Below are 17,494 nucleotides of genomic sequence, written 5' to 3'. Positions count from 1 at the left end.
TATCGCTCAGTACAGTTCCTTCCTTCCTTTGTGTTAACATATGTCAAGGGAGATCATGCTGCCGGTCAGCCATTACCTGGGATTTGAGAGATCTGGACACTTTTCTTTCCCAGTTTAGACTTTGTCTGGTCTTTGGCCAGTTACCCTTCCCATCTGCACAATCTGGCCTGTGCATACGGGACTTCCTTTCTGTCATTCTTCATCTGTCTTATCTGTGCTTTGATCACTTGCTGGCAGATGCTATTTTTTACTACGTGTTCACTTGTAGCACAAGGATGTCTCTAGATCCTATTGTAAGAGAAATAATAATTTTAAATATCTTTAACACTGTTCAGCTGTCCTTTGCTTTCTTTTTCTTTCCTCATGAAAGGAATCTGAATGTTTCTACAGCATCTTTTTCAGGCCAATGCAAGCACCTTCTATCCTTCCTCCAAGCCAAACACCAAATGAGCACTTTACACTGTGGGACAGACATACTTCTACTTTTCCTAATAGATTGTTATTGCCTGAACTACTTTCTGTAGCTGGTCAGAATTTTACCAGTATTTATGTGCACAAAGGTTCATGTAAATCACAGTTGTGTTTTACGATATGCTAATCTAATTACTATGCAAATCACAGAAGTCCAGTTAGTATCGATTTCATACCTTCACAAATGAATTGTTGGGCTAATCAGTTACAACATAATGCTTTTACAGGGTGAATTCAGACTTTCTTTTATACTCCAAAAAGATCTGATCTTTGTCTCATCACCTTTGAGATATTTCCATGTTTCTACAAGTGAGAAGACATTGCATATGCTTTTCAATGTTTTTTTTTTTCCCTTGTTTGTGAAGGGAAACCACATAGATCATGCTGTGTTGTTCTTCAGGACAAAAAAAGCTTTGACCATTAATAGCATGTTAGAGGGCAAGGAAATGAGAATTTAATTTTACTATCTGAAGACTTCCTAGATTAACAAAATAGAGCTGGTGAACATGAGTTCATTTGAAACTCTCCTTCCTGGGAAGGTTTTACTATTGAAAAGTCCTGGTTCAGAACAGGAGGGAAACTTCACTTCCTAGGCTTCCTGGAGGATGCAGGAAATTTTGGGGAGTGACTCCTGCTATGTACCATGAAGATGAACTTCGAGTTTCTTTATGGAGCACTGGAGTTTATTCCACTGTTTAGATTGAAGGAAACTGTAGCAGTAAGGGAGAGAACAGAAATCCAGAGAAGCTGCGAGGACCACAGAAAATGTGACAGGTTTTGGATTTGGGCAGATTGACGTGCTGTAACCACTTCCAATTGGTGTAGTGATGCGAATGTTCCTTATTGTCCACGATATGTTAAGGCAGCTCGTTTTTCATGTTGATATCAGTGTGTCAGTGCTATAACCCCATCTAGTACTAGAGTTCTCTGATGCTGTGTGTTATAAAACCAAGCTGGCTTGCTCAGCTCAGACCAAGCCAACTTGAAACCTTTGGACTGATTTGCTCTATGCTAGGTGTTTACTTAAAAGTAGACCTTATGAAAAATTTTGGCAGTGTTGTTACGCCTTTGTTCTGAAGTTTTAAAAATGTTTTGTTTTGCTTTGATGGAAACTTGAAATTTGATGAAATAGCTGACCTTCGTGTTGGAGCTGTGCCTTTCTGCTGTTTCCATGAAAATCCATTTGAACTGTGTTAGGGTAGAAGCAATTTTATATTTACAGTTTTTGTTGAAAGCTGCTCTCACTGCTGAAGCTCTGCAGCTGAATTTGTTGAGGGTTGCGTGCGCAATAAACGTGTGGTATTTCTTCAGATTGCTCTAGTCTGCTATGTCTTATGGCTTGCAGAGATGTTGGGAGCAAGGAGAAGATAGGAGCAAGAAAAATTGTTAAATATGTCTGATATCAATATCTGGATAGATGGAGTACTTCTGAGCATGAGACTTTGTATTGGGGATGCCAGTGGGGTGGAAAGAAGAGATTTCTGTCATGACACAGGTAGGCTCTGACTACGTCTCAGCCAGTGTCACAATGAAGAGCTGTCAGTGTGTTTGGCTCTTAGTATTGGAAAGTTGGAGCATTTTTTCATGGTTGATGCACTACAGGAATCTGTCCTGCACTCCCATGGCCCTAGCCATGATGGGAGAGCATTTCTCAACCTTCTCAGAGGCCCAAGAGAGAAAGCTGTATGTTCTGCGTTGGCCTTGGACCCCGGATCTGCTTGAGGAACATGGAGTTCACCATTCTGACCCGGGTTTGACTGGTGGCCTGTCTTATTTAGCTCTTTCTAACTGAAGACAAGTTTAATCATTCCCTTAGTGCAACTGGAGTGCTGCTGTTTTTCATGCATACAGATTCAGAGAGGGTTTGCCTCATGTATAATCTGGGATTTTTCTACAAATGAAATACATGCACAAGGGTGTGTTAAGGTGTCCTGCATGTTGCGGATAAATAGTCTGGTTGTAAGCATCAGCTTACATTGCATTTTTACGTCCTCACCCACATGCTGTTCAGCAGTCTGTCTCAGCGAGTATGACCCCTGGCAAGCCCATGCTGCAGGGACGTTCTGTGCCAGGCCATGGGGCACATTTTTTAGAGCTGCACTGCTGCAGCTGCAATAGCTTTCACCTAATGATTTTTTTTTTAGCCTTGGCAAGTCACTTCTCTAAGGGGAAGACCACATCTTACCCAAACATTCCTATTTCCAAACAGCTGCCAAAACAGGTATGTTAAATATATGTGCTAGTAAACTCTGTATCACTTCTCCCATTTAAACCATGGAGCCATGGGAATAAAAATTGTTTGCCCTAATAAGTATTTCCACTGTCATCCAGTGAAAGTGTAGCAACATAGAAAAGGTTGTGCAACACCGATTTGTCTGACAAGACCTGACAAGGTATTGGCATGGTGTAGAGCATGGAGAGCAGAGCTTTGTGTGGCTGGAATCTAATCTTTAGATATACCAAGGTGGTTGCCACCCCTTAGAAAATGATGCTTTTACCTTGTTGACCATTAAGACTGTGGACTTGCTAACCTTCTGCTGTCTGGCACCGGTAGGCTGCAAGAGCTGCATCCTTATGGGAAGCTATTTTAGGCTGTTTAAGAGCTTCAGGTTTAGTCCCACTGACTTTGTCAGTTGCCAAAACATGCGCGATAGGGCAACCTGGCTTTCCCAGCTAGGGACAAAAAGAACTGGCAAAACTAACTTAGTTAATTCCTAAACCTTTCTTTTAAAATGGAAGAAACTCACAGTCTTTAAAAGACCTGTGCAGTGTGTGGGGCACAGGCTGCCAGCCTGGGTGTGTGCATCACTGGGGGGATGAGGGAGAGGGGGACGCGGGGTGTGTGCTGAGTGAGACTCTGGCCTTTGGGCTGGGCATCCTGGTGCTGAGCATGGGCGCAGGGTCAGTGAGTCTGGTCCTCTGGGAATTGTACTTTCTTTTCCTGGAGTATCTGATAGATGCACATCTCAAGCAGTTGCTTGTCTCTGTCCTTGTACAGTTCGTGTGCGTCAGACAGAACCACACTTCCATTTGATAAAATATTTTTGTCCTCATTCTCTTGTCTGGAGCTCACTGCAGATGTCTACTCTGTCCTAAAGGCAAAAAGACAAAAAGGAGCACAGGAAGAGAACAAAAACCTTCCCAGGATGTTGTCTGGGTGCATTTGCAGTGCCCGTCAGCCTGCTGCCTGCCCACCCAACTGAACGGGTGATCTGAGGTTTGAACTCCCTGTTCTGTAGCTGTCTCCAGTCGAAACTGGCTCCTTCAAGGAAATTCATGCAATCATTTGTGGTGTTCTGCATCAGGCCTGGAAGTTCAGGAATATTACAAGAGAGATCACAACCTTACTTGTATTTGGACCCCTGCTCTTCTTGAGTTCTCTCCCTCGGCCCAGGAGCTCACGGTCAGCCTTGCTGCCTTTGATTTGAAGGAAGAGTCTTAATATTCCCAGAACCTACTGAAGATAGTTGCAATATTTGTTGATATCTCACCAAAAGTTATACTGACGGTATCCCTCATGCATCACATTGTTCATGTTGCAGAACCAAACAGTGTCACAGCAGTCTGTACGCAGAGATCGCTTCAGCATGCCAAGGTAACTTCAGCGCCCAGGTCTCCATCTCACTTATTGTAGAAAGGACAGACAGGAAGTACCTGGTCCAGATTCAGTTACTTCTGTCAGCATCCAATCCTTGGTTCCTATGTCTTACAAGAAGCTCAGAAGTTGTTTGGATAGTGAAGAACAATTAAGACCATCCCTTACAAAAATAAGCCAAGATAATGGCTTTAAGCCATATGGCTCTGCTCTCACTGTGTAACATTTTTCTTGGGGGAAGGTTTCTGGACAACCTGCCAAGGAAACAGTAGGAAGAGTTGAAATCACCCATTATTTGATTAAGAGTCTGGGTCTCTCACCTTGATGACTGATACAGATGGAAAGATCTAAGGCATCCTCCCATGGTGTGATGCTGGCCCTGTTTTCAGGTACCAGAAGTGCAGTGTGAAGCCTGCGGTGGTACAGCTCATTCACAGGAGAAATACAGAGATGCTTTACTGCCCTGCTGAAGAGATGTTTCCCTGTCCCAGGGCCAAAACTGGTACTTGTGGTGATTTTTGCCTCCCTGTAGAGAGCAATGATGGCGCTCCTTGTGAGAAAGCATCTCAGCCACAGCATTGTAAAAAATAGCATTCTCTGAGCTTTTCAGAAAAAGCACAGTTTCTGTTCTTCTTACCTCTTACAAGAGGTAGGACCTAGTGAGAGCTTCTGGGAGACTTTTCTCCTGTTCACTTTCTGTTGCTTTGATATCCATCTTTCTTTTAACTGCAAGTACAGATAAGGTCTGTCTCAGACTATATTCCTAAAGCTGGGATTGTTTTTAGTCTGTAACCACTCCCTTGGGTGGTTTCTATTCCTGCTTTTGGAAGAGAAACTGCAGTCCCTGATGTAGTCCAGGTCCTGGGTAAAGTACTACTAGGGTAAGAGACTTCTGGTTTCAAAGAAGAAAAAGGGCATGGGTCATCATCGTTCTTCTCCCTATGCTTGGGAACAAGTATCTCAAATTTTCTGATTTGCACTGCTCACAGAATGAGCTTTAGATATCTAGAGTAGATACATTACTATCAGTACAGTATTGCTTGTTGAGTCTGTGATAGTCCTATAGTGGAGGCTTGTCCATGGGAAGTTCAGGATCTAAATGTATTTGTATCTAAAAGGCTAGGTGACTTGGGAAAATCTTTCTAGAAATCTGTTAATTACCGGTATTGTGCATTTCCAAGCCCCAAACTCAACCGCTCTGAGCCTTATGTACTTTGTAGCATATATTTGGACACCTACAGGACTCCAGATCTCAGTGGCTTCCTTGCTATGGTATATCACTTTAATCATCTTTGCATGCATAACCCAAAATCTGGCAACAGCTACCTGGGAGTATGCGTGAGGTTCCACAGTGTTAGCTTCACCTACACCTCTTTGTGTGCTTGCCTGAATTTTCTGCAGTGAATCAATGTACCAGAACTGCCTGTGGTCCCTCAAAAGTCCAATCATTTTAAACCAGTGACTAGGGGTCTGATAGACAAGTAGGTATAGTGTTTTCAGTATCTTTCCTCACTAAGGCCCTAGAACCTGAGCCGTGCCTCAGGTCTGAGGAGCTAACAGTAATTGCCTCAGGACTTGGGTTTCCTGCAATGCACGGTGGAGCTCGGAGCTGTCTGACAGCATTCTGCTGCTTATAGCCAATGCCACCTTACGCACCGTGTCAGCAGAGAAGAGTAAGACCCTGCCATCTGAGCAGAGACCTCTTCTCCCTGGAATTGATGTATACCATACACCAACATGCTCTCTGCTTACCTGGTTTCCCAGATGTTTTAACAGATTAGCTCAGCGGGTGGGTGATAATAGGTGGGTTGTTTGTGCTTTTGCAACTCCAGCTTTCACGTTGTCTTTTACAAATGGGGATTCCCCACCACAGAGCCTGTTTTAAGACACAGACGACCCAAGTGGCAAGTATTTAGCTGAATAAAGGACAGGAGTCCAGGATCACAGGCAGGTGAATTCCCATATCTGAACTCCTGAAACTACTCTATGCTTCATTCTGGCTTCAGTGCCTATAAAGTGGCCAGAGATTCCTACCTCCAGGCTGTACACCTTGCCAGCCTTTGCTGAAGTTTGGACAGGACAAAAGAAACTGCATACACTAGACATTGGGAGTTACTTGGACCAAAGGCATGCGGATTTTGCCAAAGCTGTGAAGAGTCAGTGAAGCCGTGGTACAGCATAAGAAATAAGTAATTGTATATTTAGTCTATGTACTTGCTGGGAATTTTCTAAGGAATGTATATGAAAAACGTAGCTATCACAGATATTCTTGTAGAACAACACCTTTTGATCATAAGTAACACTGAGCAGGGCTCCTCCTCCCCACCTAGAAATGCGCACGCACCTTGTGTAATATGCAGAGCCGCTCTGCAATTAGAAGTTTGCAAGCAGAGACTTTCCCCCCATTGAGGTGATAGTGAAGTGACAGAGACCGTGGGTGCCTGGCTCTGCAGGACAGGGGCTCACGGCCAGACGAGCCCACAGCACAGCTCACTGGTTGTTGCTGGTTTGTGCTGCGTGCCGATGAGCAGGGCTTTGCATGTACTGCCGTAGGGGTTTGTCTGCACCCTGTGCTCTGGGTGGCCGTCCTGGCTGACTCCATCCAGCGCGGTTCGTGTTGAACCCCGTTCTAACAGAAATCGCTTCCTTCCTTTCTTTTCCCACCCTCCCTTCCCCAGCTGATAACAAGACGAAAAAGAAAGTAGCTCATCGGGACAGGAAGCAGGACTTCTCTGCCTTCAAGCAGACAGACAGCGAGATGAAGGTTAAAATATCACCGCAGCTCCTCCTGGCAATGCACCGGTTCCTGGCAACAGGCAAGTTATCTTTTTTTGCGATCGTGCCAGAGCCTCGGAGGCAGTTTGTCAGCAAAGGCCGGTGAGGTGGGTGGGACAGTGCAGGCGGGAAGGGAGGCTGGATTGTGGGGTGACAAATAATGCCACTGTTGTGTTTTTCTTTTTAAATTCTCTCCTCTCCTGTGTTCAGTGTCGGCATGAACCCTCTGAGACATTTACCAGGGGTGGACCAGTAACTTTAAATTGGTCTGAAAGGTAAGGATGAATGCCAAGTGCCGCACTGCATGTCTAGAGTCCGTCAGATTAACGACTAGCAAGTACACCCCATTAGGAAGAGCTCAGGGAACAAACCAAAGAGGACTCGATACCACTGGCCAGCTGACTGTAATTGCACTCTGGCGCCTTCTCCAGAAAGAGATGCTGGACTTTTTGCAGGAAGGTCTAAACCTGTTCCATGAGACTTTTTGACTCCAAGTGAAAAACTCTCCTGACACTTTAATGCAGACTGCGCAGGCGGTTGAACTGTACTTTTTAAAATGGATTTCTGGCTGGCTTGTGTGACCTCCGCTGATGACTTCAGGTTTCAGAGGACAGTTGTCTCCATCCCAGAACACCTTGATGTTTTAGCCCTTGGGTGGGCAGTCTGGCAGAGAGGCCAGGGCCTTGAATGGTTTCTTACAGCTGATATTGCCTTTCGTCGTAAAGTTGGTCCCTTCACCTCAGAGATAAGACCTGTTAACAGGAGAGCTTGTGGAAAACATACCTTCCTATTGCTCGTGCTGTCTCTCTTTGACATATAAAGACTTCTCACATGCAGGCCTTTCAGACGGGCGTCTTTCACTGCTATGTTCAACATATATTCATGGGTTGAAAATGATAAAGTTGTTTTGTCTCAAGTTTGCCAGCTCCACTTGGAAATTAGTACTTCCCCTCCTCTAAGATGCAGTAACTGCCTGCCTAGATGCTCCTAGTCTGCCTTCATGTTTTATTTTGCCTCTGTGACTTGAAAGAAACATGTACGTGATCAGTTATCACATCTCAGCTGAGGGGCAGTAATTCCTTAAAAGGCTTGGACTCCTACGGCTCATGTGCACGTGAGCATGTCCTTGGTGAAAGGAAGCAGTTCAACAGGAAGATGCGGATTTAACAGCAAGCAAGGCGTTGTTCATGTAGTGGCACAAGACTTGATGGAGTTCCCTAAACACCTGCTCAACAGACATAGTCTTACAGTGCTGCTTCTCTACTTGCTTTGTGGATGAAAGGATTGTGTAGCTTAAATCCAGGTCTGTCTGTGAAGCCACTGCTAAATAAGATGAAAGCTACATTTTTGGTTTCTCTGTTCTAAATTGAGAATAGTATCTTTAGCGGATGAAAGGTACTGGGTCATTAACAGTCCTGTTCTGAAATGAGGTGTTAGGAAAGCTTATCAGTTTGCATGTGTAAATCTCGACCTCCCTGGCTTAACTCTCCCACACAAGGATGAGCTTTTCCGCTTCAAACAGCTCCTGTTGGGAACACTGAAGAGCAAGTGGATAGGGGATGTGTTCTGTGTGTCAGGCATTAATCCCACATGGTTTGAACTGACCTGCACTGTCTCTCACTTTGAGTAACTCTTCTCATATGAACCATGGTAGCCCCAATTGTGTCTTTGATTTATGTAGAACACCTATCTAGAGCAACTTTCTAGGCCCCAAACAGTGATTTTTTTTTTTTTTGAAAAAAGCACAATAAATGCAGTAACTTTAATACCTTTTGAGGAAGGAAAATACAAATTCAAAGGTTCTCTGTGCCCCAATTGTAAAGCTCTTCCATTTATACAACTCTCCAGTGAGCCTATACAACTGTGACTCTGAACTCTCAAGAGGGCAAGACTGCCTTTTTCTTCTCCCTTTCAGATGAAGACATGTTTTTTTGTTGATTTGAAAAATACATCAGTAATGAAAGTTGGGGCATTCCTTTTTTTTTTTTCCCCCCCTCACAAATCTAACAGTCTCAAAAGACAGGAAGCCTGCAATTCCATAATGGATCTCCCTGCATCTGTGTGTCTTTTATAGGCAAATGCTTATTAACGAGTATTGCTAACTTCTTGCCAGGCATATGAAGTGTAATGCCAAGTTGTATCTTGTGTTATAGAAGTAGAAGCATTTGGTCCATCCCAGATGTCAGAGAAGATTCTTCTCAGGCTGCTAAAACATCCCAACGTCATCCAGGAGCTGAAATACGATGAGAAGAACAAGAAAGCCCCAGAACACTACCTCTACCAGCGAAACAAGCCTGTCGACTACTTTGTTCTCATTTTACAGGTCAGACATGTGATTATGTAGATATGTACAAAGTCCTTCATCTCCTGACATATCCCTCTCTATACCTCTTCCAGTTGTTGAAGTTTGTCTTCTTTCAAACATGGGAATGGAACTATGGCTCCTGGGAACTGCTTCTGCCTCCTTTATGACCTTGCCAACCCTGACGAGCTCACTCAGCTGCTTTCAGCTTCAGTTAAAGCAGTTGGGATGGGTAGACAGCACTTCCCGCTTCCAGTCATCCGTTGAAAGTTACTTATGCTTTAGGTATCACTAGGATAGGCGATGCAAAGGAATTCCTGTGTACAGCTGGCATTGCTTGGAAAATAGGGGTGCAAAAAATGGCATGTCATAGGAGTTTGGACAGGATGCTTTCTCTAATGCGTTTTTTCCCTCTGCAAAAGGAGGCATGGGGAATTTGACAGTTTAGAGAAATGATGTTTTTCTGTGCAATTTTGAAGTCTGTACCTTTGGTGGTGTGAGAAGCGCAGGGTTCAGTGGGAGCATTGTGCCATCTACTGAACCGATGCCAACTCCTGCCACATCCCCTGCGGTTCCTGGGCACCCTGTCATCCAAGCACTCGCCCTACCCCAAGATTGCTGCATTTGGGTGGTTTTTAGATTGGAGCCCTAGGTGGTGTGGAAGGACTGTTGTCTGCTTGTTCTGTACAGGATTGCTGATATCTCCCAGGTTTTGTTACTTGACAGGAATGCTTGAATGGCTGGGTAAAGCTTTATGCAGAAGCTTAGCTTCCATCTAGCACCGTTTGTGCAGAAACAGTCCTTTAAGAGAGATTTTGCTGGAAAGGTGCTTATGTTTCTGTCCTGCATAATTGAAATCAGTTTTGGTTATAGAAACACAAGCATCATAGCTAAAGTTGTAACACAGGGCTTGAAATCTTCCTTAACATGGCCTTAAAAAAAAGGGGGGGAGGGGGTTTTAAACACTGTCAGTGATAAACAATTAAGAAACCACTGGAATATGATATTCTGGATTCAACGTAATTCTCTTTTTAAAAAGGATCATTTTTTTCAAGGGTTTGAGGAGCCACTGGTAGCTCTTTAACTGCTCTTTCTTATGTGCTGAATTGTTGCAATCTGAAATATTCCAGAGGCAAGCTAATGCTCCCGAATGAGGTAATGCTGCTAAGATGTAAATGGAGGACATAGGTGATACAAAAGAACAACCAGTTCTTTCTGAGCTCTTCTTCAATCAATAAACATTTAGTAAACATAATGTGCTAGCTCTATAATGTATTTGGAGAAGTGAGTCTTGCAGTAGGTACATACTATAAAAATGGTAACAAGGTTGGTTCTGCAAGGATCAAGAGGGGATAAATAATCCTCTTCTGTTACTTAAATGGACCTGGATTTATTCTCTCATGTCGAGAGACCAAGAATGCCTTCACAGTAAACACATGCCAGAACACAATTAAATGTATATTCTGTGCATTAAATTTACCAATTTAATTTCTGTAGAGTTACTGTTTTAGCTGGAATGTCACCTGTTTGCAACAGCTTTTCTCTTATCTAATGGGAAGTTCTTCTGTAGCAGTTTGAGATTTGTTTTTGTCATGGTGTTTTTTCAAATTTCCTGTTAGAACATTAAACAGTGGAAAACCAGAAACCACATGTGCATGCATTTAAACAGGGCAGAACACATCTAATAGCATGCATGGGGAATTCTTAACGGCTTTTCAGCTGCTGTGACTATGCCAAGCATGCCTGGTCTTCATATGGCCACCACTGAGAAGCTTGGAGGTGCTGCGTGTGCTGATAGAGCAATGGTCTTGGAACTGAAACTCAACTCCTACTACTAATTACCGGTTTGTATTTAGCTACTAACTCCAGACTGACTGTATATGAAGATCAAAGCCCAGTTGCGTATGTATTTTGGAGACCTGGTCTTGGCTGGTGAATAACTACTAGCAGTAAGTAGGTTGAGAGCTCTGTTCATAACCAGTCTTTGCCTGGGTGATGAAATTGTACCTTTTGGAAGGCTTATAATGAACAAATAAGCTACTTATTTGTGTTGTGGAGTGAAATTGGTTTTAAAAGGGATTATATGAAGTCGTTGCTTGTGATAGCAGGAAAGTGGATTTGTGAGCTAGGCGCTCTCTTCCTGCTAGGTAGATTTTGTGGTTTTCCTCATCTGGGACAGTTAGACAAACTGACTTGGTACCAGGGCTCATGCAAGTTGAGTTCACTTCCACGTTTTTCTGCCCCAGTACAGTACTATAAAGTTAAAGTCATGATTATTTATTTTAAATGGTTCTTAATGAAATAAACATATAGAAATAAAATCTACCTTTTGGACTCATTTTGACCTGATTGTGTCTAGTTGATGTTCAGTCTACTTAGTACGCATGGGACGGGCAGTCTGCCTGCCCTTTCCAGCCTAGCCAGAGGGAAAGCATTGCAGGTAATTACGTTGTTTGCCTGAAATCCCAACCTTTGTGTAGTTCAGCCTGAAAACTGCATGAGATTTCTTGTGTCTGCAGTGGTGTGCGGTAACTCTCAGTGCAGTACCAGTAAGGATGGATGGATATGAAAACCAGGCCCCACTAAGAAGCCAGTTATTTTTGGCTACTTGTGTACCAAAGTAACTGGGGTGTTTACAGCTATGTTTGATATGGTGGGTTCTGTTCTAGAGTCCTCTGTAGGACATGATGTTAAACTTTTGGTTCAGCCCACATCAGAAACGGGTGCACTTGTGTGGTAGTGTGGTTTTGTACAGCTCGGGAAGCACTGAGGGTCCTTCTAAGCAAGACCTTGCGAAAGAGCAGGATCTTAAGTTAAGGGTGCTGGAATATGTAAAACTGCTAGAAACCAAGAAAAACCAAAGTAGCGCCAAGACTGCTCCTTCAGGAATAAGGGCTTTGTTTCTGTGGGAATCTCATCGGTGAAGGCAGACAGCCTCCTCGCGGATTGTCCCCCATCTCCCTTTCCTATGTTTGTGTTAGAGGGGACTCTTCGTGTGAATGTGAGCTGCGGCCCAAAATGTCTAGGTGTCTCAAGGCCCCAGATGACTGTGCTACGTGTAAGCTTGTTGTGATACTGGGGGAGTATTTTTTCACTCTGCATTGAGGGAGAGCAGCCTGGCAGCGCTTGGAGCAGGGCAATAGTACCACCCCAAAGTGCTGTGGTGATCCCGCTCCTCTGCAGGGACTTATGCTGGCCACAGGGCACCAAAGACCAGGATAGCTCAGGGTACAAGAGCGTGTTGCCCTCCAAGGTCTGTCCCTTTTCAGGCACCGTTACAAACCCCAGGGACCATGACACTGCTTAGGAATGTCAGGCAAAACTAGCTTTCAGGGCTCAAGTCTGGTCTTGTGTCTCGAGACCTACGGTCCCTTTTAATTGCAGCTCTCTCTCCTTTTCCTTAACAGGGGAAAGTGGAAGTGGAGGCTGGGAAAGAGGGGATGAAGTTTGAAGCTGGTGCTTTTTCCTACTATGGGGTGATGGCCCTCACAGCATCGCCAGGTATGTCCTCTTACCTTCTGCTTCTGGAATGTGCTCCTGCACAAGCCTGCCTGTCCTGTGAGTGCGGCAGGAGGAGGCTGCGCCGTGTCCGTGGGGCTGATGTAAAGGATACCTCCTTGCCAGCGACACTGCCTGCCTGGCACAGCGTCCCCGGGAGGGGACCGGGCCGGTGGCAGCTCTGACTCTGAAACCCAGCAGCTGGCAGCCGTTTGCCAGCTCCCGGAGGATGCGAGTGTTGGCCTTAGCGAGTGATGTGTTTGGTACTGGAGGACAGCTTTGTAGTTTTGCTCACGGTAGGGTAACAGGGATTGAATTAATGGGAATAAATAATTAGTGGCAGAGGGACATCTAGTGGTGCAAAGTACCAACGCCCGCTTAGTTGGGGATGGTTCACTTTACCAGTCTTGTTTCTAAAGCCGTCTAGAGGAAAAGGAGGGCAGCGGTGCAAGAAAAGCGATTGCTTCTGGCAGCTTGTGTGGAAACATAACCAAGAAATCGGCAAGGGGGCAGAGCTGGTGTCTGAGGGCCAGGTGTGAGCCAGTTCCCGGCACACAAGCGGTAGCCACACAAGCCACCAGCTCACAGGCGCAGGTTGGGGGATTGTCTTATAATCCACCAAGAGTAGGCTCCAGTGCTGTATTTCAACATTTGGTGATGTATTTTGGTGCCAGCAGTGTCACCGCTAAGATCTCGACCTCAACTGGGAATCCACAGCCCCGTTGGGGGGAGCTGGGGTGCTGGTGCTGGCGTTGGCTGTCTGCTGACCCAAAGCCACTTGTTCAGCTGCAGGGGGAGATGTTTGTCACGCTGAAATTGGGTCCTCCTGTCGCAGCAGGGTTTATGTTCTGCTTGAGAGGCAGCTTGTTTTAATTGTACACTTATGAGCACTCCCTTTACGTATGTGTACCTATGTGTATGTACATTAGTGAACGGTGCTGGAATGAAAATTATTTTGTAAGTTATGAATATAGCTTTATTAAACTCTACAGACAACAGCAGTTCTCTTGGATGCGTGAGGTCACTTTTACAGGCAAGACTAACTCTTCCTTAATTATGTGCACTTTAATTCGATCAGTCTAGCTTATACCTTTTGAGGCTTGACAGATTTGAAAGTGTGCAGAGCACTGGGTGGATTTTATCTGGGCGATAGCAGTCGTGTTCACGAGGAATCGTGATACACACGTGTGTACAACTGCATCATACCCTCAGCTTTGCAGCTCAGCTTTTGCAATGCGGGCCAGGCACGGAGCTGGGTTAGGCATGGTCACTTCTCCTACCAGACCTACACTTGGAAATCACTTGTGGCATCTCTGTTTTGCCAGCATTGTTCAGTTTGAATATTTTCATGTGGGTGGTTTTTGGGTTTTTTTTTGTGTTGCTAACGCTCTCCACAACCATGCCAGTTACCCCAAGTCCTGTGAGGTCAAATGATCTCCTCTTCGCATGCCCTGAAATCCATCCTGGATTTTGTCATGTCAAACTTAAGGATATACACTATTTTAAATAAATCTTGGCCAGCTTTGGATTTCTTTACCTTCGACTGCTTGGCTTTTACCAGTAGCAAACCCCTCATTTTGCTGGCTTTCCCTCCAGGTTTTAGAGAATTTGTTTTCTGATGTCTTGCAGCATCCTGAGATTTCTGTTAAGGTGAGCTCATAAAAATAAATTCCTGTTGCTCTGTGTAGGCAGGAAAGCATAGTGAAAGTATAAGTTGTTGCAGAACAAGAGAAAACTCCTGCTCTTCTGTGTGTCCTAATTAGACTTCATCTGCCTGCTCTCCCCACCTGGAATGTGAAGTCAGTAACAGGAGAGCAAAGCATTAAAAAAAACCAAAACAAACAAACAGAAAAACAAACAAACAAACAAAAAACCCCCAACAAAACCGAACCCAAAACAAAAACCCAAAACCAAAAAAAACCCCAGCAAGAACGTGGAGCTTTTTTCTTTAAGTACGGCTGAGGAGGGATTTGCAGTAATGGTGAGCAGGACGGTACCCATCCTGACAGGGATGCACTTGGAGAATCACAGCCTTGCTTGACATTTTACTGAAAACATGAAGAACTATGAAGTGTCCTTTGGTTTTATTTCTATTTTTGTCTGACTCCCATAAGGAACAGCACCCATGAAAGCTTTCTGGCTTGTTTTAACTCTTTGCCTTCCAGACTGGAGTGGGCACCACTGCTCCTTTTGAACTATTTAAAACTGAGTGTACCTTGATGGACTGTTCTGTGCCGGATAACCATTCAAATTAGCAAGTGAAAATTGTTCAATTCAGTGTAATTCTTTAGGCTTGTTTCTTGGTTTATTCCTAAAATTGTTTAATTGTCTTTTTTGGTTTTGCTTTTGTTTTAACCCTTTACTTTTTCACAGTTGATTTGCACTTTTGGTTTTAGTTCTTCAGTGTGTGAACTGGCTCCTTCCCCTGTCGAGTGTGGATAGCTGCTGCCTTTCTGGTCGTGATCTCATCCTTTTTCTCTCCCTCTTCTAGTTCCCTTGTCCCTGTCTCGTACCTTTGTTGTCAGCAGAACAGAGTTGTTAGCAGCAGGTTCTCCAGGTAAATCCGCATGCTTCTATTTTCACCATTCTTGTGACTGCCCTGATGCCATAAAAACTCAGCTGCAGTCTGTATTTATCTGACCCCTTTGCTCGTTAGGGAGAAGTACAGCAGAGAGTTATGCCTCGCAGGTAGGTATCCTGAACTTTCGTTTATGGTAACTGGTAGCAACAAGACAGAGTCATAAAAATGGGAAGAACTAAAAACATGTTGAAGAAAATGTCTTTGGTAATGTGTGCTTGTTCTTGTTTCTCATATGTACGCTGGTGGAAAATTAGGGGGGGGGGGGGGGGGAGATTTTTTAAAAGAAGGTATTCTTCCCCAAGCTGAGGCTTAAAAATTTCTGAAGAAAATGCATTTGGCAGAGGAGAATGTCTGCTGCTAAACTGCCATAAAAGGAGAACTTCTTTAATGAAAGAATTCTTATATTCTCATACGGGTAAATTCTATGGTTTGTATATAGTCCGGCCATTTCAATTCCTCAAAAGCTTTGAGCTTTCTCTCGGTGAGGTTAATGCCATGGACCAGCACAGTGATTTACTGAGTGGACAGATTTGCAATGGAATGTGCAAGAAGGTTGTGGGACCTCCTGTGGGGTTTTCTGGTTCCCATTTTGCTTAAGACTTTTCCTTGCTGAATAACCAAGTTGACTGACACAGAAATCCCTTTGGAGAGCAGAGACCAAGGAGGGAACAAATTGGGCCAAAAAGAGCTCTGAGATGTGGTTGAGTGGTTTAAAATTGGGAAGGCTCAAGAACTGAGCTTTGCAGACACTGAGTAGTTGAGAAAAATGGAAACCCATCAAGGAAGTCTGTAGGAAGAGCAGAATCTTAAAATAGTTTGGGCCACAGTGAACATATTTCTTCAAAAGGAAGTTTTCTTTTTTGGATGCAATGTCTTTCCCTAGACCTAAAAGCAAACGAGATAATGATATGCATATTTAAGTGAAACATCTCCTAAACATTAATACATATCATGCGTTTCATAAACTTTCATCTTCTGCTTCCTGTATTTTCCCTCTCTTCTTTTTGCACTTTTGAGAATCTATTTCACCATCAGTCCTTAAATTAGTCTCATGCACATTCCAAACAAACTACAGGTTGTTGCCCTGCAGGGGATTTTTTTCCTGCCCTGTTAAAGTTTCCTGCTGCTAAACTTCAAAGAAGGGGGAGAAGTTTAATCTTTCTTTAATTAAAGTACCTGATGGCTTTATTTTAAGCTCAGAGGCTTTGATTATCTTTTTTAGCTTGGCTCATTTGTTTTTCCAGGTCTTCTTTTTTTTTTTTTCCTTTTCCTTGCTACAAATAAGTGTACGCTTTGCACATGCAAGTTGTTTCCAATATAAATGCCAAGCATATTTTCCTAGCTTTTTCCCCAATTTAAAAAAAAAAAAAAACCACAATAATGGAAAATGATAATGGGAAGAATCTCCTTTGAAAGGAACTGATGTGGTAAGCCTGGTCACTATGACAATGTGGTACCAGTTTTGATGAAATTTGTGTCTCCTACTGGGTCCTTCTGGAAAGGATCCTGTTGTTTAACCCCAAATTCATAATACAGTTGTACTGATGTTTATCTTGTGGTTTGTGCTCTTTATCCCCTGTATAGGAAGGTGAGGAGTATGGGAAAACCTGGGTAGAAAAGATCTGTCCAGATGTGGGCTGGCCTGCTAGGGGGCTGGCAGGGTGCTGTTCTGCAAACACGGACCTGCCTGGTATTCTTCTGTCGTCTGCCCTCTCTGTATCCTTCCTTCTTCATTAACTTCTCTTCTCCCTCCCTGACTTGTACGTGGTCCAGAAGTGATGTCCTTTCCCTCAGATTTTTAGTACTTGTACTTCTTTGTTCTGTCCTTTCGTTTCACCTGTTCCTTTTTTGTGGTTTTTTTTTTGTTTGTTTGGTTGGGTTTTTTTTAATATATGCTTTGTCATGTTGCTCTCTGTCCTTCTTTGTTTTTTATTAGTAATGTACTATAAGACCCCTGGTGAAAAGAAAGGGCAGATACAAGTCACGCTAGTGTAAAGCTGTTCCAGATGGAAACCTTTATCCCGGGCAGCTTTGATGCTGTTCTTGTCACACACAGCCGTATTTTGTGTATGCAGGTGGGAAAGACAGGACAAATTCACTCAGCCTTCGCAGTTCCTTGCTCTTCAGTGCGAATTACAGCATCAAGCCCTGTGTGCAGATAGAGGCTTGGCTCCTGGCAGCAGTTATTACAGCCTGTTGTGGCTTTCAAGATGGCAAGTTGGTATGGAGAAAAACCTTGGAGGGCTCTGAGTGCTTGCCCCTAAGCCTGTAC

The 17,494-nt window shown here is 44.0% G+C and overlaps 1 protein-coding gene across 4 annotated transcripts in view; it reads left to right on the top strand.

Moving 5' to 3' along the window:
- CNNM2 (cyclin and CBS domain divalent metal cation transport mediator 2) overlaps positions 1 to 17,494 on the top strand; it is a 127,164-nt gene that overhangs the window by 99,283 nt on the left and 10,387 nt on the right. The window contains exons 3-6 of one of the 4 annotated variants that reach the window (XM_075504630.1): positions 6,745 to 6,882; positions 8,995 to 9,164; positions 12,551 to 12,644; positions 15,133 to 15,198. In XM_075504630.1, coding sequence (XP_075360745.1) covers positions 6,745 to 6,882; positions 8,995 to 9,164; positions 12,551 to 12,644; positions 15,133 to 15,198 — 468 coding nt within the window. Of the gene's footprint in view, positions 1 to 6,744; positions 6,883 to 7,051; positions 7,117 to 8,994; positions 9,165 to 12,550; positions 12,645 to 15,132; positions 15,199 to 17,494 lie in introns of those variants that run through there. The other 3 variants (XR_012776138.1, XM_075504632.1, XM_075504631.1) reach the window with 3 other exon arrangements.

This window comes from Mycteria americana, chromosome 6 (genome assembly GCF_035582795.1).
Source record: "Mycteria americana isolate JAX WOST 10 ecotype Jacksonville Zoo and Gardens chromosome 6, USCA_MyAme_1.0, whole genome shotgun sequence".
Taxonomy (NCBI): Eukaryota; Metazoa; Chordata; class Aves; order Ciconiiformes; family Ciconiidae; genus Mycteria; species Mycteria americana.
The sequence above is the reverse complement of the archived record's forward strand: the minus strand, read 5'-3'. Positions and strand labels throughout refer to the sequence as shown.